This window comes from Perca fluviatilis, chromosome 21 (assembly GCF_010015445.1).
Source record: "Perca fluviatilis chromosome 21, GENO_Pfluv_1.0, whole genome shotgun sequence".
Taxonomy (NCBI): Eukaryota; Metazoa; Chordata; class Actinopteri; order Perciformes; family Percidae; genus Perca; species Perca fluviatilis.
This window is the reverse complement of record NC_053132.1, coordinates 6,021,801-6,045,561: the sequence shown is the minus strand read 5'-3', so window position 1 is coordinate 6,045,561 and position 23,761 is coordinate 6,021,801. Positions and strand designations below refer to the sequence as shown.

The 23,761-nt window shown below is 40.3% G+C and overlaps 1 protein-coding gene across 1 annotated transcript; it reads right to left on the bottom strand.

Annotated features, from left to right (window-relative positions):
- Window positions 1-2,646: 2,646 nt before the first annotated feature.
- LOC120551300 (inhibitor of nuclear factor kappa-B kinase subunit alpha-like) lies at window positions 2,647-19,990 on the bottom strand. The gene is made up of 22 exons (XM_039788606.1): window positions 19,849-19,990; window positions 19,019-19,140; window positions 18,659-18,753; window positions 18,316-18,433; window positions 17,186-17,255; window positions 16,998-17,086; window positions 16,826-16,915; window positions 16,508-16,632; window positions 14,750-14,857; window positions 14,390-14,525; window positions 13,726-13,920; window positions 13,320-13,422; window positions 12,936-13,059; window positions 11,761-11,912; window positions 11,612-11,673; window positions 11,404-11,513; window positions 10,092-10,141; window positions 9,854-9,959; window positions 9,547-9,694; window positions 7,683-7,819; window positions 6,303-6,402; window positions 2,647-5,032 (listed from the first exon to the last, which is right to left on the bottom strand). Exons 2-22 carry the CDS (start codon window positions 19,121-19,123, stop codon window positions 4,967-4,969), a joined length of 2,289 nt encoding a protein of 762 aa, XP_039644540.1. The 5' UTR covers window positions 19,124-19,140; window positions 19,849-19,990; the 3' UTR covers window positions 2,647-4,966.
- Between the last annotated feature and the right edge of the window lie 3,771 nt (window positions 19,991-23,761).

The following is a 23,761-nucleotide window of genomic DNA, read 5'->3' as shown; positions in this document are numbered from 1 at the left end:
TTTAAATTTACACATTGACTGATATACTGAGACAGACAGAGTATAGACCTACATACAGTGACACATAGATAGATAGATAGATAGATAGATAGATAGATAGATAGATAGATAGATAGGGACAGTTTATGGGAACGTTTTAATGATTGTATCCGTAAAACCCAGATTATACATAATGCTACAGCTGAAGCCACAGTGGAAGTGAAAAAATACCACAACTATGCGTTTTTGCCCAGAACTCATGATCCCCTAACTTACTGGAAAGAAAGAGCAGTAATCTTTCCTCATTTGTATGTCCTTGCTAAAAAATATCTTTGCATGCTAGCAACAAGTGTCCCTTGTGAGAGGATCTTTTCAAAGGCTGAAGAAATTATCTGTAAAACACGAAGTAGGCTAAGTCCTTCCACAGCAGAGAAATAAATATTTTTGAATGAAAATCTATAAAAATGAGACATTGTGGCTTGATTTCTTTTATTAATATTCATTTTTTATGACCAAAATAGCATTATGCACAGTGAGGAGTCTGCAAGCCTTACAAGCTTCACATATTAGAAAAATTATACAATACAATAATACATTTTTTATTTTTTTAATGGCTCGTTATCAAGGTTGTTTCAGATCAACACCTGCAAGTGACCACTAGGTGTCATCGTTGAGACGGGTGTCAGATTGTTTCGAAGCCTCGACACAATATGGCACATTTGCTTCAACTGTTTCACTGTTTCACGAAGCCTCGATCTGCCCACCACTACTAGCTGTCTGTCCCCTGAACACACTGTAAAAAACATCTCCTCACTATCTGCTAGCTGCCTGTCCCCTGAACACACTGTAAAAAACATCTCCTCACTATCTGCTAGCTGTCTGTCCCCTGAACACACTGTAAAAACATCTCCTCACTATCTGCTAGCTGTCTGTCCCCTGAACACACTGTAAAAAACATCTCCTCACTATCTGCTAGCTGTCTGTCCCCTGAACACACTGTAAAAACATCTCCTCACTATCTGCTAGCTGCCTGTCCCCTGAACACACTGTAAAAACATCTCCTCACTATCTGCTAGCTGCCTGTCTCCTGAACACACTGTAAAAACATCTCCTCACTATCTGCTAGCTGCCTGTCTCCTGAACACACAGAAAAACATCTCCTCACTATCTGCTAGCTGCCTCTCTCCCTGAACACACTGTAAAAAACATCTCCTCACTATCTGCTAGCTGCCTGTCTCCCTGAACACACTGTAAAAACATCTCCTCACTATCTGCTAGCTGCCTGTCCCCTGAACACACTGTAAAAACATCTCCTCACTATCTGCTAGCTGTCTGTCCCCTGAACACACTGTAAAAAACATCTCCTCACTATCTGCTAGCTGCCTGTCCCCTGAACACACTGTAAAAAACATCTCCTCACTATCTGCTAGCTGCCCGTCTCCTGAACACACTGTAAAAAACATCTCCTCACTATCTGCTAGCTGCCTGTCTCCTGAACACACTGTAAAAAACATCTCCTCACTATCTGCTAGCTGTCTGTCTCCTGAACACACTGTAAAAAACATCTCCTCACTATCTGCCTGTCTCCTGAACACACTGTAAAAAACATCTCCTCACTATCTGCTAGCTGTCTGTCCCCTGAACACACTGTAAAAAACATCTCCTCACTATCTGCTAGCTGCCTGTCTCCTGAACACACTGTAAAAAACGCGGTCTCTGTGGACAGCCCAGGCGCCACAAACGGCAACAAAAACAAACTGGCCAACCTGCACCACCAAACATAAACAGTGTTCCAGCCAATAACCGACAAGAAGGATTTGGGGGTGGGGGGGTTAGTGCGCGGAAGGGAGGGGACGGGATGAGGAGGAGGGAGGGGCGAGCTTGTTTGACAGTACTTCGCACGTCAACAAGAAGTGACGTCACCCAACATCGCTTAGGGCACCTTTAAGGTTTCTGACTGCGACCTTGTCTCAGACTCCGTGCTAAATGATCTTAAATGTCAAAACACAATATCACAGATGACACACTAAAAAAAATTGTGATTATTATTAAAACTCTCCAGTGAACGAACGTGACATTTTTCATGCTTGAAACACTCCTGACAAATCATTTCAGACAAGGTTGTCTCAAAGTGAGGCCTCAACTGAACCAGAAAAGACTTCAAAACCTGTCATGAGAAGGAGTAAGATAATCTCTGTGACTCACTATTAATCACTCAGTTTGAAGGCTGTGATACTGTTTAAGAGTAGAGTAAAAGGATCTCCATTGTCTACAGTTTCTCCTTTTAGAGAACAGGACAAAGAGCCACTGTACCTTTCCAGTGTTTTCTACTGTGTCACAATCGGAGAAATCACTAGATTTAGTGTTGAGGTGACAGCAGGTGTGTAATCACAGCGGTCACATTAACCTCACTTGTTATGACGTTCTAAGAAATTAGGAAACGTGTAGGAGGTGTAGGAACTCATGCTTTTAGTTGTGGACTTTTTAAAAGAATTGAACCGCGTAAAGTTGCTGCTCTCTTTATACGTTTTATTTTAGAAGTAAATAGTTTTATTCTATAAAAGAAGTTTAAAAAACAGAAACCATAAACTGAACATTTCCTGCCCGATAAGACTGGGTTAATAATTATTAGTTGAGCTTATAATAAACAGTGAACTGAAAGCAGAATCATGCCAAAGTCATTTTATTTTATTACCAGGCAAACATTTGATCTTTTTACAATAACATTTCTAAAAATTAAACATTCAGACAATTTTAAACCATCAGATGGAAACAAATACTTAAATGGAAAAAACATGACAGATCCAGTTACTTAAATACAGAAAAAATATTTTTCCATTGCACTGTAACTTCATTAATACAACTCAAAGGGTTAACCTCTCCCTAACTGTGTAACTGCAGTGCATTCAACCATTTCCTATCCTGGTTTCCAATCATTCACATTGATTTCACCCTCAACAACCCAAAACGCCGACTGTGCTTCAATGCAACGTTCATGTCATAAATGGTTAGACGATGAAGGAAAAGAGTCCCATGTTCACGACTAGAGCTGAAAGAATCCATTGTTAATCGATAAGTTGATTATTCAGCTACAGTTTTGTTAACGGATTCATTGTCTCAGTGATTTTTCAAGCAAAAAAATGCCAAATATTCTCTGGTTACAGCTTCTCAAATGGGATGATTTACTGCTTTTCTCTGTTTTTATAACCGTACGTTGTATATCTTTAGGTTTCAGACTGTTGAAGTATGAAGTGACATAGTAAAATGTTAACAGGCATTTTTCACTATTTTCTGACATTTTATACAGAAAATTGAGTAAAAAAACAAAATTAATTTGATGAATTGCAGTCTCATTAGTCTTGCTTTGCCAGATCTCCACGGCACTGCGACACCACCGGAGTATTGTCTGACTGCATGAGTTATCGTTCTTACAGAGGGAAATAAACGTTCTGACTTGTTTGTATTTCTTTAAACCAATCACAATTATCTTGGCTTATCTTATCTTAGCGGCGCTAAGCCCCGGGGTGCAGCGATGGTGCCCTTGCTAAATAGATAGAGCGGAGATAGCACGTCAAGCATTTTACCCACACTGTACATCCGGCAAGCCAGACTTCAGTCCCATTGACTACTTACAAGCATCAGATCACTCAAGACAGTTGAACTACTATTATTGATTAATCTGCTGGTTACTTTCTTGATTAACATTTCTTTTTGTCAGATGACATAAAATAGTGAAATATGCTAATATAATAATAATTTCCTCTCTGATGTGATGTCTAGTAACTGCTTGTTTTGTCCGACTAAGTTAAACGTTCACTGAAGAGCTGAAAACATCAGATCTGAGTGCAGCGATAAGGAGACAGGAATGTTATATTTACATGGTTTTCAACATGGTTCTCTCTCGTTTGACTGGAGCTCTGTTAAGTATGTCCTCTTCTTTTGCAATGGTTTCATGGCATGCGTTTATCTCCATGAACCAACTCATAATATTCAACAGTACTGGATTGGAAACATGCATTTACTTGCATTTTCTTTTGATGATTTTTCTGGAAAGTTGTTAAAAATCTGCCCTAATTTTGGATGGAAACTTTACTCTCGACTAATCGTTTCAACTCTATATGACGTGAAAGCAGCATGAACCGTCCAGTGAAATTAAATGTGCACATAACGAGACAACAAAACTCTTTGTATCTGGCAGACAATTTAAAAGACAGTATAGACATTGTATAAACATGAGGGCCAGCCACGTCTGTCACAGATATCATGTCAAAAGACTTCTGCCTATGATACATAACACTTTAATAAACGGGAAAACTTCAAAAATCAAAAATCAAAACATTTACATAGAATCTAACCCCTCCCAGACTATGTATAGCAAAATATATCAAATTGATTATGAGAATATGACAATAGGAGTTGAATAACAGTTTGTAAATCTGTGAGTTCTGCGTGCGACAGTTTTTGGCAGCCTGGATCGTCTCATCTCGTTACAGAGAGGATACATGGGAGTATCAAAGTGCTGTTTGCTTGATTGTAATTTCCTCCTCGACCCCCCCCCCCACCCACACCCCCCTACCACTTCCTGTGTTTTCCTTGTATGTCTCGCGGTTGAACTCGTTCCCATATTTCTGTCCAACACTCTCGTGCGATAAATCCACCTTCCACACCCTCAAATCTGGTGCTACAGTTTGCTCAATTTTGCAATAACAGTGACAATTTATATCATCAGTTTTTATGAATCATGATGTATATTGTGCAGCAAAAGGACAAAAAAGTAGAGTGACACAGCTTCATTGTTCATCAGACTGGAGCGGGCAGACACCACTGGGCGTGTGTTGAACTCTGCCGTGAGAGCCATTTTTAAAGAGAATATCCCGAGTCCTTGTACAACTGTACAACGTTTGACGCCACTCTGCTTGTGTTAGCCGCTTACAGTCTTTAGTGTTACTCGGAGCACAGGCAGGGATGGAAGGACGCAACAAAACGCTCACGCATTTCTCTTTTTTAATTTGGTGGTTAGGGTTTCGTATTTCGTCCAGCTCCAGTCTTGGTCCTTGAAAGAGGAAAACCATCAGGTGTTTAGGAGTCGTGATGATGAACCAGAACGATACAAAAACATCTTTTAAAATGGTTTTATACACACAAAGAAATCCTGTATAAAATAGGAGGAAACTTCCCTAGAATGAACTGCAACAACATCTGCGTAAAAATAATATTTACTGTACCTATTTAGTTTTTGTGACACTACACCAATCTTTAATAATTGTTCAGAAAAGTACGTCCTGCTTCCTATCTGGTGATCTTAACTGTATCAATATGGCTGATTTGAATATTCTGTCACCGTGACTTATATAAATAGTACGGTCCTTGATTTAAAACATTCTTAGTCGGTGAACACTTGTATGATTATTTTGACTAATTGATTAGTTGATTTAATTCGACAGATCTGTAAAACTGAGTTTCTCCACGACGATCAAGCTTTAAGTCTTGTGTTTGACAGAGAAGTGCTCATATGTTTCTTGGAAGTAAGTCATTCAGCATGAAAAAAGCATAAAAAATAAAATAAAATAAAAAAAGACTATTGGACTAAAGAATTCTTAGTTGGTCAAGACCAAAACGACAGATTAGTCGACTAATGGACTGAGAGGGGGCAGCCTTAAATATAAATCATTCTGATCACCTCTCAGTGAATTTAAACATCTGTCAAACATCAGCGTACACAACCAAACCAACAAGTTTTCCTCATTGTAGTCGTGTACACTTAGGGATGCATCGATCTTACATCATAAAAACTCAGTTAGTGTCAGTCACAGTGGGAAGTTTGACTCTGTTTCGTGAGACAGTAAACTCTGGCATTATGTAACCTAAAGTTGAGTGATAAATGTGGGAAAATATCAGGTCACTACAAGGTAATTATGTCAGTTGAGCAATCAAAAAAGCTGAAATAGTAGATCTGTATGCACACTGGGTGTGTGTGTGTGTGTGTGTGTGTGTGTGTGTGTGTGTGTGTTGCAAGAAGAGTTTGTGTCAAAGTATGTTGTATGCAAATTTATTATACTATTAGAGATTCATTTACGGTTTCTTGTTCCTGGTATATAGCTGACACAAGTAGCTAAACAAGTGTTTGTTAAGGAATTCATAAACTATATAAAAAAAATCACAACTTGGACACATTTTGAAGATTCTTGTCACCTTCAGTTCATTCAGAGAATTTGATGTGACTGCGTTTGTTTTCCTGGCCTGTCTTTGCAGTTATGTCCGAGGGAGTGCATTAAAAAAGGTGCAGAACTGAAATACCATAAGTTAAAAAGAAGTGAACTCACCACTATGCTTTTGGCCTGTTCATCAGCAGCTTCCTGCATCAGGCTCGTCAGCTGACTGAGGTACTTCTGGTTCTCCTGCAGCAGACGCGGAGCGGCGTCACTGAAGGAAACACACATAAAGAGGCCCGTTTCATCACATGTACAATGTGTCGCCATGTGTTTAGTATTTTAGCGGCTACAGAAGAACGCCACAGGGGAGAAAATGCAATGACAAAACTCTGTATAGCATAATATAAAATTCACATGACTGTAGCATGAACACGTTATTAATATACAACATCAAACAAGTAACAAAGCTCCATTTTGTTAGGGTTGTATAAAATGTCAAAGGGTAATGATATAGAGCTGCAAAGATTAATCAATTGATTAGTTGTCAACTATTAAATTAATCACCAACTATTTTTAATCAGTTTAAAAAAAATATCTGAATCCAGCTTCTTAAATGTAAATATTGTTCTAGTTTCTTCTCTCCTCTGTGACAGTAAACTGAATATCTTTGAGTTGTGGACAAAACCAGACATTTGTAGCCTGGGAAAACCCTGACGGACTTGATTTTTGAGTCAGAACGAAATTTGAGTCAGTCAGTCTGGCCAAGAGCCCATTCAAGCCCATTTCCAATTTTTCCAAATCGAGGCACCAATCACAACTGTTGAGGAGGGCTTTACAGGATGACGATAGCGCAGCGACAGCGAGCAGCTTTTTGTTTACATTCCACACGACGGCCACCGAAGCGCAGCAGCCCCTTGATGCCGCCGTCGCTGCTACGTCACCAGGATCGTTGGTCTGATTGGTTGAAGGACTATCCAATTTGCGCCCAGAGGCATTTGAGCGGCGTCCGTTGGTGACGCCCCTTTGGGAATGGGCTGTGAATGAAGCTTGCCCCAGACCCACTCGCAGCTCCAACTGAGAAGGGTCCGGTGTCAACCAGGCTAAGACATTTGAGGACGTCATCTTGGGCTTTTAGAAACACTGATCGGCATTTTTCACCATTTTCTGACATTTTAGAGACCAAACTAATGGAGAAAAATAATCGACAGAAAAATAATCGACTATGAAAATAATCGTTAGTTGCAGCCCTATAACGATATTCCCGATACATTAAGTGTTCAACCCCGTGGTTTGACTCATGTTTTTTGAACAATGAAACAAAAGAACTTAAAAAGGTGCTTCCAGAAAATATTGATGAACATTTATGCGATTCAAGTATTTTGTGTTCTCCGTTTATAGTGAGATTAGATCAATTTGTAGAGAATTGTTTTCACACAGTTCAACATGAAACGGTCAAGGGGGCGAATCATTTCTATACTGGCATTGACAGAGCAATCATAAGTGACGTGAATGTTCTGAATCAATCGATTGATCGATCGATCGGTCCGTTACCTGTCATTAGGCCCAGGCAGGGAGGTTAGGGGATGTGGGGAGCTGACGGGTTGTGCCGACTGTGACCACGGAGAAACCTGCAGCAGGTTGGACGACTCGGGACTGGCTGCTATTGAGTTTCGTGTTGAGTTTTGAGCCTGGAGGAGAGAGATTATGCAGATACATAATACATAATAAACATCTTTCTCCTAAAAGAAGGAATGCAGGCGGCTCATCCTCCCGCTGATTCTGTTTGTGATCCATTAGAGAAGCCAAGTCTGAGGAGGTAACAGAGAACAGAAAGTACCACAGCTGACGAACAGGACGGGCTTATCAGCTGCAGAGACGGACACAATTATTTTTTCAGGTTATTTCTTTGGGAATTTTAGCCTTTATTTTGACAGAACAGCTGAAGAAATGAAAGGGGAGAGAGAGAGGGGGAACGACATGCAGCAAAGGGGCGCAGGTCGGTGTCCAGTCCGCGGCCGCTGCGTCGAGGAGTAAACCTCTTTATATGGACACCTGCTCTACCAACTGAGCTACCCGGGCGCCCTGGACACAACTTCTTTTGTGATTAATTAATAATTTAAATGAGTTTTCAAGCCATTTTTTACCAACTTCTAGCTCCTTAATTGTGAGGATTTCCTGTTTTCCTTTGTCTTATGGGGGTTTTGGACTTGGTCACAAGCATTTCTTTGCCAGTTTTCACTACTTTTCTAATCCATAATGAAAATAATCATTAGTTGCAGCCCTACTGCAGTTTATTTGTTTGTTTTATCTATATCCCATCTCAAAACAAGCAATGTGAAGACGTCATCTTTGCTTTAGGAAATTGGGATGGACATTTTTCATTATTTTATTAATGAAAAATAAAAAAAATTATTAGGAGCATTAGTGCAAACACCTTTTTATTTTTTTTAACCTTTATTTATTCAGGGAAGGTTCTTTTGCAGGAACGCCCTCTGATCACATTCACACACTTGCACACATTTACAGCTGGAAGCTGCCCAGTACAACCACAGTCTGATCTGCTGGCCACTGAGCAGCTCCACTGGAGCGGATTGGGGTTAAGGGCCTTGCTCAAGGGCACCTCAGTGGTGGTAATGAGGGAGGGACAAGTGCTGCTCTTTCACATCCCCCACTCAGATTTATCCTGTTGGTCACAAGCTCACTTCTCTAACCTTAAGGCTTTACGGCCCAAAATTGACATTCATACAGAATAGGATTTATTCATATTAAAATTTTTACACTATTTCCCAAAAATGACGTAGAATAAAAGAGAAAGGAAGAGAACGGGAAAAACTAAAAGAAAAAAGGGGGGATATAGCCATCGAACTCGCCGTAGTGGCCATATTTTTTTTAAATTGCTTCAGTTTATAATTCGAGATAAACGTAATTCTCTCCAGGTGTAATGTGTCAGTTAGTTCTGTGATGTACAGCTTCACTAGAGGGACTTTTATTTGCGGCTATTAGCCCTCTAGAGTGCTGTCTTGAGGCAGGCAGTTTACTAACTACCTCTGATATTCCCAGTATAATCACTTTTGAATCTGGCTCTTGTAAATATTCAGCTTCTTCTCCAATATACTGAGAATTCCACATCCAAAGGCATTTTTCATTATTTTATGACATTGTGTGGACCAAAGATGAATTAGTTAAATCAAGCGAATAATCAGCAGAGAAGCTGATAATAAAAATAATGCCTAGTTGCAGCCCTAGGACAGTGTGACATGGTTTAATTCAATTACGGTAGATTATTTTGAATATTAGAGCCCTCAGTGATAGCACGCCGACCCTAAAAAGTACGATTCCTGAGCGTTGATACACATAAACCCACACACTTCACATCACACTAAACTTATAAAATAAAGAACGCAGAGTCACTTACACAGGCGATCTTCAGTAAATGCCAGAACTCTCTTTGTCTCTTGATCTGCATCTGCATCACTGTGTTGTCAGCATCCTTGATGTTCTCCAAGGTTTTCTCAATTCGTGGAAACAAGTCAATGATCTTTTGTTTGCTGATCAGGATCTTGCTGTTAGGAGGAGTCGAGACATGGCAGACGTTAACATACGGTATTAGTATATCTACCAAGGATGGTGTTTTTATATTGAAGAGTCACAGAAAAGCTGTTGTTCCCTACAGGTCTGTAGAATCAAACACTGAATGTCTTTGAGGGATGTTGGACTCTTACCTGAGGTGGGTGTACAGGTCTTTCAGGACCTTGTCTTGGTTCTGGACAGTCTGAATAATGGCCTTCACCATCTCAGAGCTGTCACTGCTCACATCTGGCTCAGGTGCTGAGCGATAATCAGATAAACACACTAAGTTTAACACATGGATTAATTTGATTTCTATTTAGATTGATAAGGAAAAGTAAGCATTTACATTGATATCATAATATACATACATACGATCAGGATGTTACTTACTTTTGCATTTCATCTTCAGTTGCTTGTAGAGCTCAATCGCTTTTTCTTCTCTGCAAAATGAATTAAGTCACATTTAAATATTTACACTTAAGTAAATGACATAAATTGTAAAAATCGTCAGCAAAGAAGAACTAACAGCAGTTTATTTTGTGGTCTTTTACACAGCAGATTATCATTAAATGCAGCATGTTTAAAATGCAGTTAGACATCCATCCTGTCTTGACTGTTTGCACCATGGAGGTGACACCAGTCACTACTTATACAGCAGCACAGAGGAGGGTTTTCACTTTAGTATATTCCTAGAATTTAATGCCAATCTGCACATTAGATTTTAAATTGTCCGGTGTTATTGACAGATGTGTAGGATAAAAAACTCGAGTTTCAACATAGATACCTGTTGCGTAGGTTTTTGATTTATACTTCAGCGTTGGATTTCACTCATTGATATCACCTCCGCAACACTAGAAGGTGTATCGTATGTGATCAGGCCGTACCATGCTTTAAGTATTTATTACACAGTAACTGTGCTCACATTCTTTCATTTACTTTGTGATACACGTGATGGTGGGAGGCTCGGCCCTGGTTCATTAGTGAATATTCTGTGCATATTCACTTTGTTTTAATAATTGCTTGAGAGAAGGGGTTTTGGTGAGCAGAGGGTTTGAGGTTGAGATGGCTTTGCTTGATGCGCATTATGGAAAAGGAGAAGATAATTTAACCTTTTATATTTACTTTCTTCATGTTGTCTTATATCAACAATGTCCACCAGCATCAGAGACTTTTTAGGAGAAAACACAAGCTGGCCAATCACAGTTCTTGTGCTCCTCATATGGGATCTCTGTAGCACGACATGTAGTTATATTTTTTAGGAGTAATCTCAATATCCTGATTTCAATGCCTGGTGTACACCTTTATTGCATGTAATCCCCACTCCCAACATCTTTCTGTCTGTAAACCTCTGAAATATTCTTTTATCAAAATGGTGTTGATAAAGTAAAGGGAGTACAATACTGTGCAGGATTCTTTGGTTCCGTCTAAGTCAAACATTATTGTGTAAAACAGGGTATTTTGACCTGATAATGGTGCTGTTAATAAAAAGTTAGGTGGTCACAAAAATCTATCAATTTTGTTGAGACAACTCTACACATCATTATGTACACAGAAGGTTTACAAACCAACACAAGAAGAACCATCAGGCTCTAGCTATATATTCACTTGTGTCTTTCAAATCAACAAAACATGGGAGAAAGACTATGTTGATAACTATTTAGAGGACATATTGCAGTATGGTGAGATCACATTAAACACTCACAGCTGCTCCATCTTGTCTCCTTGGCGTCGAGCATACGGGCTCCTCTGAAGTTCCACTATCTCTGAGTGCAGAGCCATGATCTCATCATCCAGATGGCTCACCTCTGCCACCTGCAGGACAAACCAGGAATCATGCCACCATAAGGAGTTGTACTGAGAAACATTACAGGCCTTCTAAATGTTTTAAACATTTTGAAAACATGCATTACCTGTGCAAAAGCAGCAGCTCGTTCCTCGTTCTCTTGCCAGGCTTTCAGCATCTTTTCAGAAGCTTTAAACAAACACACACAGCTCATCAAAACAAACCGTGCTATTAAAATATTTTTGTAAATATTCGATCCATTAAAAGGGTACTCACATATGCCATAGTGCATCTGATCGCTGTATTTTTCCAGGTCGTACTGGATGCTGCTCTTGAAGAAGTCCAGCTTGGCCTTCAGCTGCTGAGAGAAGCCAAACATGCTGTTCTTACACCTGGTCAGGTTGGTGTTGTAGCGCAGGAGACTCAACCTGGAGGGGAAGGAAAGGAGACAATTCAGAGTTAGAGAGGTTTGGAAGGGGGGAAAAAAGCACCATTAGAGCAGAGGCTCGAGTTCAATTACCCAGGCGCAATCTTTTTGGTGCGGCTGGTTGCCGAATCAATCAGAATAACCAGTATCTGCAGGAAGTTACGATGGGAGCACCTGAAGCAGCTGGTGAGCTGTTCAAACCCTCCCCAAACCGACAGCAGGAGATAGCAGTGACAAGGACCACAGTGTACGGTGAAATGGGCATTAAAAAGCTTTCCCCAGGCCAGGGTAGTCCGTTCCATCACCTACATGATTACATTTGCAAATAAAGCAACTTACATGGATCACATGGGCGTTATGTAAAATAAAAAGAGTCTACTGTAAATAATATAGACCCAATCACAATGTTTGTTTACAATAACTTCCAGGTAGAAAACTCCAGCGTCCTGTACATACAATTTAACAGCTAACGGGGGCGAGGAACAACTGGATATACTCTCATCTCATTCATCTAAAATGCATGTTTGATGTTTTTTTTATATGTCAACACTAAGCTAATTTACCTGTTGGGCCACTAAAGAAAACGACACCACTAAACTAGAAGTCTGTCTGACTGGCGGTGAGACGTTGCTGTTCCTAACGCTAGATTTGGTTTATCAAAGACACTAGCAACACATTACAGAAAATAAGCACAGCAGAGACGTCAGATAGGTCAGACAAACGTGTTTAACTATATTTTTAAACGTTACAGTTACAACTGGAAAGGACAACAGAAATAAACAAGTTTGCTGATTTCACATATCTCCGCAATTCAAATTAGACAAGTTGTCTAATCCGTGATTCTGAGTCTGTACGACGGACAAGTTAACTATTAATAAATGGACCAACATTCAACTTAATAAAAAAAAAAAAAAAAGTGTGTTAACACATATATGCTGACTTTTGAGTCTTTCGTCAATTAAATATTCGTTACGTTTTTGTGGTAAAAGAAAAAGCGATTACAGAAGTCTGTCGTGTGACTCACATAGCAGCCCTCTGTCCTTGGAATAGCCGGCTGTAGTCATCCTTCAGCCCACAGATGTAGCTCACTGCTTCACCCCAAACCTTCTTCAACACCACCAGGGGCAGCTGTGTCTTGGCCTCTTGAACTGCAAAGTTAAAACAAAACTCATGAGAGTTGCACTACGTGGTGTTAAAAACAGAATGGAGAACACAAAACTGCCATTTAGTGGCTCATTGCGGTACAAAATATAAATAGATTACAGAATTGTAGTTGACAACCTGACGGAGACAGGAAATGTGCGTAACCTGTGCTGTGTTAAATGTATTCAAACTGATGCATCAAGGCACATTTTACAGTTTGCTTCATTGTCTCCTCATCAGCAGATATACCTTAAAATAGACTCACCTATAGTGTTGACTTTATCGGGCAGCTGTCTGGCACTGAGGGGACCGGAGTACTTGGTGATGCTCTTGTCAAACAGATAGACGATGTAGCTATCCCACCCTCTCTACACAGGAGGGAAGAAAATCACCACTTGAAACAGCCTGCAAATAGCTTTCCTGTCGCTTAAAACAGCATTTCCAGTTAAAACTGTAAATCACCATTGAATCTAAATAAAAATGTTCCTCTTATCTGTGAAATAAGCATGTGACCCGTTTCAACTCCACCCCTCAAAGAATCGGAATCGATAAGAACCGGAGTCGAAAGGAAGAATCGGAATCAGAATTGTTAAAATCAAAACGATGCCCAACCCTAGCGGGACACCACCTGATGCAGGTTTTAACAGGACTGTTACAGAGAGTCAACTTACCACACCATCTAGGACACACTGCGCAGCGTGCTTCCTGGGATCCAGTGACACTCCCGTCTCCTGCAGCAGCTCCTGGTTCATCACTTCGATATTCGTCTCGGCCTCGATGCGCTTCTGCAGACTGTGGAGACTTTCCTCCGGAGTCAGCTGGAAAGAGTGGACCTGAGCTGTGGTCATGTTCAGGATGTGGACGACCTGGAGAGACACGGAGAAGAAAAACTGGTTAGTACAAAGTACTGGTCATCATTTACTGAAATGTTTGGTATACTGAAGGCCACTGTACTGTATACTGTGATTTGTTCATAGCACCTGTAAAGTACTGAAAGCTGCCATTAAATGTTCAGTCAAATTCCTAATCTTGTTTACTCGTTCTTCGATCAGATAGTGAGTTAATTCAAAATTATGTCAGTTTGTGTTTAGTCATTTCAAATTTGAAAACACAGAACATTGTTGGGATATCTGTACAGAAACGCAAGTATCGTATCACGACCGGTATAAATGAAATTCAAACAAAACCCTGATGACAGAACAACCTTCAACATTTAGGAAATGAACGGTTTCAGTTACAAGAAAAATATGTAAATGCTGGTTGACCCAGATACAACTGGCTCAAACACACAGATGAAAGGCTGACTCTTTAGATAAATCTCTGCCAGTAACGCACCTTCATACTCAGTATCTGCTCCAGCTTTTCAAAGCACATGGGCTTCTTGGTGTCGGAGTTGACTTTGCCTCCTCTCTGGACAGGGTCCCACTTTAACATCAGCTGCAGCAGAGCTTCCATTGGCTCCAACAGCGTCCTAAATAACAGCAATTAAAGTACATGTTCAAGGAGAGAAATTGGCACCAAACACTGTCCAAATACTTGAAACACACAGCCGGTGGCTCAAGTCTATTTTAGCTTTCATTTAAGTGACTAATGGACAACAATGTACTTTCACTCACATTGCAGAGAAAAAATATCAACACCCGGTATGAATAATGTTTGAAGTGATGTAATTTTTTGCAGTGACAGGGTCCTAACCTGCTGAGATTGTTGGGGTAGGGGAGGTGTGTGGAGAACCTGACTTCTCCGTTCTGCTCCTCTACAGCCATGATGTCTTTTGGACCTTTATTCCTCACTTTGCTGGCCCTGTGGATGAGAAGGGGCGAGAGGATGGATAGTTTCACATCTTAAAATGATTCCTGTTCATTTTCTTTACAAAGCACAAAAGCATAGTAGTAGTTTGATGGGAAATTAAACATTTCACATACATCAAAAAGTCTTGATAAGACTTGGTAGTCGTAGAAGATGCAGTTGTGAATGAGGAACCTTCTTCCGATTGGGTTTTTAGATTTTCAATAAAACAACTCATTTTTCAAGAAGGAATGATCATTGTCCAACACACTAGGTGTAGGGGTGGCACTTAGTTCTGTTTAGAGAGGTAAACAAACTTGTGTTCTGGTTAGAGAGGTAAGCAAAGGTTTTGTTTTATTTTTTGTTTACAAAGGCCGGCCAGGTTAGCCTGGGAAAGCCCTGACAAACTTCTGGCAAATTTGAGATTTACTCTGCAAGTCAGTCTGGCCAAGAGCCCATTCAAGCCCATTTCCAATTTTCCAAATCGAGGCACCAATCACAACCGTTGAGGCGGGCTCTACACCAATCACAACCGTTGAGGCGGGCTCTACACCAATCACAACCGTTGAGGCGGGCTTCACACCAATCACAACCGTTGAGCAACCCGTTGATGCCGCTGTCGCTGCTACGTCACCCGGATCGTTGGTCTGATTGGTTGAAGAACTATCCAATGCTATAATTACTATATTTGTTTAAATGTTTGGGCAAACTGGCACCATTAATAGTATGCCAAATGATCTATTTGCAACACCTGTTTGCAGTGTACTTAAGGATGTATAGTCAGCTATCACTGGATTATTTTGATAGAAGAAAATTTAAATGATGCTTACATGATGATTCTCAGGCAAGTTCTGCAGTTATAAAGAGCATATTTTTCTTTCATTTCTTGACGTTTATTCGTGTTGGAAATCAGAAATAATTATAATCCTCGGAAACTGTAGTGACACCGAATCTAAAAATGTGTATTATGTCTGTGTGTTAAGATTTGATTGAGTTATGACTCAGAGGAGTTTCATTTTTGTTACAAATCGGGTACCGGAGGTTTTAAAGTAATTAAATTGCCTTCATGAGGTATATGTCACGCTCTTATGCGGCTGCAACTGCTGACAAATTGAGCAGACCAAACTACAATGACAATAGCCTGTTGTTTTCATAACACCAACATACACCTGTCTCTTTCATGTCACTCAGTTTCTTTGCCTCAGGTCTTCCCTTTCACTCAACATCTGCCGTAGACTGACGAGGCGATTTAAGGCAATTTGCCTTTGATTTATGAGCCAACTAAAGTCTCCAATATGCTTTCATCAATCTGGTAAAATAAAATCACTAAATGTTTTGCTTATAAGGTCAACTTTGGGGCGGCTGTGACTCAGGTGGTCGAGCGTCTGTCAATCGGAAGGTCGTGGTTTGATCCCTGGCCCTCCAGTCCCAAGTTGAAGTGTCCTTGGGCAAGACACTGAACCCCTGAATTGCTCCCAATGCTGCACCATCGGTGTGTAAATGTGAGTGAATATGTATCCGATGAGCAGGTGGCACCTTGTACGGTAACCTTAGCCACAGTGTATGAATGTGTGTGAATGGTGCCTGTAATATGTAAAAAGCACTTTGAGTAGTCATTAAGACTAGAAAAGCGCTATATAAATACAGTCCATTTACATTACTTACCACTGCACAGGTTGCAGGTTGTGCAGGAAGGGACGGAAACCACAACTGCATTCAAATACCATTGTGCCAAAGCTCCAGTAGTCCACAGTAACAGTGTATGCCTTATTCTCAAACAGTTCAGGTGCCTGCAGAGAAAAAGAGGTGCATTTCAACATAATACATTTGATCGACAACTTGTGTTATTTGGCATTTATATATTTGTGAAGGCAGGAAAAAAAGATGAAAGGATTTCAATACAAAATTAAGCATGTAATTACTCAGAGATTACATAAAGTAAGGTGCATCTGAGGATAAAGAAATAACTACTTGTTTGCTTACCAGGTACTGAAGCGTGCCAACGAAGGAGGTACACAGACTGCCCTGGTCCAGGTCTTTAGCATAGCCCAGGTCAATGATTTTGTGAACCAGCTGCAGATAAAGAATAAGTAAATGTAAGACAGTTTCTTTAAGTTGTAAAGTAAAACAGAACAAAAACATAAAGCCAGTTTACCTTTCCGTTAATATCTTGCAGCACTATGTTTTCAGGTTTAAGGTCTCTGTGTATGATCTTGTTTTCGTGCAGATACTGGATACCAGATCCTGGTGCAGAATACAGTGGTTTAACTGAATGATGAGGCTCTAAAAAAAGACATGTCTGAATAAACAAGCCGCGCATAAAAAAAAAAACATTGAACATACCAACATCATTGAGTAACGAAAGCACTTCACTTTCTTTCAAACCGCAGCAGTTTTCAGGTTTGCTCAGCATCTGTAACCCAGACAAATACAATTCTATCACATCCGCAGTAAACCTACATTACATGACAAAATGGTGACACAATCTGATAAGCTGCACAACTACTGTTAGAGCAGAATATCAGCCTCATCATGTACAGTATGTGATGAAACTTTAACCCTTGCACATCTGCACTGTGAAAGACTTGTTACCTGTTAACCAGCTGAACTATAGGGCTGCCCCATAAAAGATGATAAGACCCTGAGTTGATTTGCATTTTATCAGTCAAATCACTGCACATTTTCTTTTTTAGCTGCGTCATTGTACACAGAGCAACAGCAATTGCAGGCTATAAACTTTTTAAACCGAGTGTCATCTCATCATGACTTAGTGTAAACACAAAACTAAGTGTGATAGAATTAGAGAAAGGTGATGTTAACGCAGAGGGCCTGACTCATGTCTGTTGGCTGCTCTGACGCTCTCTGCGTTGAATGTCAGTGAAGTCGGCTAAACTCCTTTTGAACCAGACGCTGTGGTGGTGCACGCTATGTCAAGTGTGACATACTCTTCGCCTGACAGAGCGGTCAGCAACCCGGCCAAGGAGACACTGTAAGATTTCACAACCGAACTATGATCAGGATGCATACTTTCCATTTCTCTGATGGTAAGTAAATGTGTTCAAAGATGATGAACAAATGCATTATAAAAGGGGGCGTTACCAGTAAAATGTGAGACTCATGTAGGGTGATATAGGAGTTGAGTTTGGGCCGGCTGCTCTGCAGGTGAACTGACACTAACTGGGCAGGGGAGTGAATAATATACAGTATTCCTCATATTTGTAGGTAAGGTGTCTTGAAGAAAATAGATCAGTAAAGCTTTTTTCCCCTACCTACACTCAATGTGACGTGGGTGGTTTTAGATTTATTCACTCTGGAGACTGATTTAAAGTAATAAAAAAAACTAAATTGTTGGGTAAAAAACTGCTCTCTTAGTGGAAACAAAAAGACAAAAACAAAAGAAAATGAACTTTCAAATTTAGCTGGCTTGATGTGGACATATTCTAAGCTTTTTTTTTTTTCCAGGAGTCAGTCACCTTCCTCAGGTCTCCCCTGGAGCAGTACTCCATGGCCAACAGTGGAAGATCATTTAAGGCTATGTGCCTCATTTCCTCCGGGACTTCTCGGGCTGTCACGACATTGATGTGATTCAACCTGAGAGAAAGAGAAGAGGGAGTCAAAAATTACATTACTATTTAATGATGCCCATACAGATTGTGCAAAGTCATCCACTGAATGTCAGCAGTTTCCTTTAGATACTTATTAACGTATATAGCTGTGAATAAGTATCGTCATTATGATATTTAAATCAATGTGCTATATAAAGTTACTGTGCCCCACAGAAGGAATAATGTAATAGTATAATAAAATATGTCAAACTTTTTCATGATCTGGATTTCTCTGCTCCATCTGTCCTTATTCCTTGGTGTGAGCTCCAGACGGCACATTTTCACAGCTAGTTTTTCATTTGTTTCCTACAAAACAGACAGAAGTTCCATTGTTACATCAGTGAACTCAAGTATACCAAAAAATAGCAGTTTGTGTGTAGTTTTAGAGGAGCTGCTCCCTGTATGTCAACATAACATGTCACAACAAAAAAGATAACTGTATTACTCCCAATAAGGAAGGAGGTAAATAGTGACACAGTTAGGATACTGGTTGCTTTACAGGGGTGTCTACTTCTTAATGACAGTGTTTCAGTGTCAGGTATGTGTCTGGGTTAAATGGCTCCAATCTCACGTGATGTTGGTAGAGGTAAACATGGGCAAACCCGCCCATTCCCAGTCTCTCTTTCAGCTCCCAGTCTCCACAGTTCTGGTTCTGCCTGAAGGGAGGTTTCTCCATTGTTGTTGCCTCTCAAGCTAGACCAAAGAGTAGAAATAACGAGTACAGGACAGAGTTAACTTATATCCGATAGTATTTATTTTAAAGGCACAAACTGATTGCGATGTTTGAACTCCTATCTAGCCAGCCAAATAAAAATCAGGGAAATTTGCGTTTTCCTAGAATGGCGAAGGCATGACCCGCCCTACTCCACCTCTGATTGGCTAGAACTCGTGGCCTTCGTTGGTTGGATTGGTTAGGTTTAGGTATGAAGGGTGAGATTGATTAAGGTAAGCCAATCAGAGGCAGAGTAGGGCGGACCATGCCTTCGCAGTCCTAGGAAACGTAAATTCCCCTCAGGGACATGGCTACATCCAGAACACCTGCCAAGCTAATGTCAGATTGCATTGCATTGCATTGCATTACTGCTTGCACAATACCAATGTCTAAATATTTCACACATTTTTGGCAATTTGACATATGTGGCCTGTTTAAATGAGCATAGCAGGTATGCAAAATACACACTCAAAGCAAAATGTTTTTTATTATTTGCTAACTGGCAAACAGCTAACTAGCTAGCTACTTAACGGATAGCTAGCTACATCAACAGTTTAGCCCACCAAGCCGAATACATTCCAGGAAATAGACGGCGCCAGCTCGCTAGGATTAGGAAATGAAGGCTTCGACGCCAGTTTAGCGACGTTTAAATTAATGTTTCCGTTGCTAAAGCGAGTTTTGAGACTTACTTTGCGTTTCTATGAAAGTGTCATGAGCCGTATTCCGGTATAACTTCGTGATGTCGGTTGTTTTCGAGTCAATGCAGCAGCACCGTGATAATCAGTACTTTCCGACGTGACGTCACCCGGCTGTGTTTCTTGAAAATGTAACCGGGGCGCGTTCAAGAACAAAAACACCTGCTGCGTTCAACCGGCTAAAGCTGTTTAACAACCTTTACATTAAGAAATGAATACCCCAATATATTTAATATAATCCTATATAATTATAATATACCATAATATAGGTTTTAATCATGGGTGTATGTTTTAATCCTATGACACTGCTGCGCATGGCCATTGGGGGAATCTATTGCAAAGTGCAAGCACAATGTTGAGGTTGTACTTTACTTGAGCATTTCCATTTTATACAACTTTCGTACTACTTCACTTCAGTTCAGAGGGAGATATTGTACTTTTTACTGCACTACATTTATTTGATAGCTTTAGTTACTTTGCATATTCAGGAATGGGTCATTGTGCACAATGAGTATGGGTCATGGGTCATGGGTCATTGTGCACAATGAGTACTTTTAGTAGGCCTACTTCTTTATTTTAATTCGGGTTAATATTGATGCTTAACGTATGCACTTCTAGAAGGGCATATGATTCACTATTTTCAGGATTCTCACTCATTTCACCCTTCAAATTACATTTGGGTATTTGGATCCTCACATACAGTAAGTTATTTCCCACTAGTGGTGGAGGAAAAATTAAGATCATTTCCTCAAATCTATGCGGCCCTGAAGTCCCAAAATGTTTCTTTTTATTTGTAGCTTGTGGGCACAAAAAGGCTGGACTTCCAACCAGGCAAAATGGGAAACTGACCTGGGGCCAAAGATCCCCAGGGGCCCATAAAACCCACAGGTTCACATGTATTACTTGGCTTTTGAGGATGTTAAGGTTTGTTTAAGTATTATCACCATGAATGTACAATCTCAACAAAGATGGATTCCAGAGACTGACTACAACACACAAGGTAGGCTATTGATCTACAGGCTATATTGTGTGCACATGATATGGATCATGGGGGGTGTTGAGATTGTTATGCATCGGAGGTATTAAGGTCGACTAAAAAACCCTTTCTCAAGAACTTTAGTCGTAAAGGGCAGGTCGGATATAGGCCTTTTATTCTATTCTTGTGAACTTATTTATCTTCTGTGCAGTGCGTTGTCTTTTCTCTATTGTTTTGTTTTTAATGCTAAACTGTAAAGCACTTTGGAGCTACATTTAATGTATGAAAGGTGCTATACAAATAGTTATTATAGGAAAATGTCTTGCAGTCAGAATTTGACTTGAGTAAAAGTAGCCTACATTATCATCAAGATGAACTTAAAGTATCTAAAATAAAATTGTCATTATGCAGCAGAATGGCCTCTGTCAGTATTATTGTATCCTATATTATATTATTGGGTCACAGTCATTGTCTTGCATTGCATTGCTTTGTTACATTCCACCAGTGTTGTAGTTTAGTCACCAACTGTCAAGTCTCGAGTCCCCAGTGTTTGAGTCCAAGTCCAAGTCTGAGTCACCAAAGAAAAGCCTAAGTCGAGTCACCATTACCTGAGTTTGAGTCCGAGTCAAATCACAAGTCCAAAAAATAGCAACTCGAGTCTGACTCTGACTCAAATCAGAGTCCATAACTTGAGTAGCCTACTCGATCACACACAGAATTAGTACGAAACTTCATCCGACTTCCGAATGCTCAAGTCCAAGTTTCATGAGCTCCTCGAGTGCGAGTCCAAGTCTAAGTCTTGAGAGCTCGAGTCACAAGTCCAGAGAATAGCGACTTGAGTCGGACTCAAGTACTCCATCGCTGCATTCCACACAATGATGTTCGGACACATTTAACCCTTTCAAAACACTTTTATTTTAACCCTCTATGCCTCCCAAAATGAGAAGCTCACAAACAACATTTTCCTCGGTGAGTTTTAACAAGGCAGTGACACATGAAGCTCACTGTATGTGTAGCGTTAAATGAACATTGCCTAAAAACACTGAGATGGATCCGATCAGACCTCTACATGTAAAAAGATTTGTATGAGCTGGCTCGATTCTCTCTAAAACACAACAGCATACAACAGCGTTAAATATAGCCATTTCCTTCATTCCCACTGAGAGAAAAGAAACAAAATGACCATGAGCTCAAGGACAGGAAACAAACATGTTGACCTACCTTAAATATGAACCCTTCATTGTAATACCCTAACCATAATATAAATGAAAACAGGCCATAATATCTCATGCTTTATTTACATGTCACATTCAGAAATGAGGCGTTCATGGGCAGAAATAAAAACAGTATTTTAGTGTTTTTTTGAGAGCACAGTTTGCCTCAAACTGCTGCAGCCATGCACTGCTGCTTTAACAGAGGTATTACATCTACCGCTGCCAACGCAAGTACAAAACAGGGTGACTTTCACTTGAGCATCACAGAGCCGTCACCAGGGGAACCAGACATTTCCATGCTAACCAGTGCCATGGAGATGCTGCAGCTGCTCTCTGATGTACGTGAGCGGTGACAAGACATGGAGAGAGGAGGCGGGGAGGTGAAGACAGGAGAGGGCAGGAGGACCTTGGAGAGTTTGTCAAGGTGGAGGCTCCGAAGAGCTGCCTTCCTTTCATTCTACACCCATCCATACTGTACGGAGAGCAGAGCTGCAAAGAGTCATCGATTAGTTGCCAACTATTCAATTAATCGGCAACTATTTTGATAATCGATTAATTGGTTTGACTCCTTTTTTTACGAAGAAAAAAGAAAGTACAAATTTTCTGATTCCAGCTTCTTAAAGGCATAGTAAGCGACATTAATCCAATAAATTTATTTTTATCAAATTCAGTGAATATCTCCTCACGGTCACCTAGCTCTTTATTTTCTGTGCCCGCTGAAAAAAAATCCAGTGTTAATACACAGCCATGGCTGTGTAAATGGAAAACAAACAGAAAGGAGTGCATGAGCCACAATTGAAATGTATCTGCTGAGCAAGCAATTAATTGAGAAAATGGTCCATGAACATGTTCAAAAATAGTCTGACAAACATTCCAAAAATCCAGATGCTATATATACATTTAAAGTGCTCATATTATGCTTTTTGGCTTTTTCCCTTTCCTCTATTGTGTTATATATCTTTTTTGTGCACGTTATAGGTTTACAAAGTGAAAAAGCCCAAAGTCCCCCCCCAAAGGGCCTTACCATCTCCAACAGAAAACACTGTTCACCAACTGCTCCAAACAGCTCTATTGTAGTCCAGCCTTTACTTCAGAGACAAACATGGGTCACTTTGGAACACACGTTATAATGCTCGCCTAGCTGTTAGCATGGCACGCCCTCATACTCTGCTTCTGACTGGCTAGTAGTCCTTACTTAGGTACTGTCAGGGCACGCCCTCATAGTCTGCTTCTGACTGGCTAGTAGTCCTTACCTAGGTACTGTCAGGGCACGCCCTCATACTCTGCTTCTGACTGGCTAGTAGTCCTTACCTAGGTACTGTCAGGGCACGCCCTCATACTCTGCTTCTGACTGGCTAGTAGTCCTTACCTAGGTACTGTCAGAGCATGCCTCATACTCTGCTTCTGACTGGCTAGTAGTCCTTACCTAGGTACTGAGCATGTGCGACTCCCAACAAAGATGGAACAGGAGATGTCTCACTCTGTAGCTAAAACAGAGAGCTCAACACACAGGGTGAAAAGAGGAGCTGCAGGAAAGTGCAATACGACAAAAATATGGTGTTTTTAAACCATGTAAACCTATTCTGATATAACCTCTAAATACAATTATGAACCTGAAAATGAGCATAATATGAGCACTTTAAGATTCCAGGATAAAAATCTGTGAAAAGTGCCTTCAAATGTATGAAATATTGGTGTTTATCTGATGTAAGTGAAT

Coding starts and splice junctions, on each gene's coding strand:
- LOC120551300 (XM_039788606.1), bottom strand. CDS start 19,123: ATGGAGAAACCTCCCTTCAGGCAGAACCAGAACTGTGGAGACTGGGAG. Junction 18,434..18,658: donor GAAATCCAGATCATGAAAAA/GTTTGACATATT, acceptor TCTTTCTCTCAG/GTTGAATCACATCAATGTCG. Junction 11,913..12,935: donor CAAGGACAGAGGGCTGCTAT/GTGAGTCACACG, acceptor CTTCCCCTCCAG/GTTGAGTCTCCTGCGCTACA.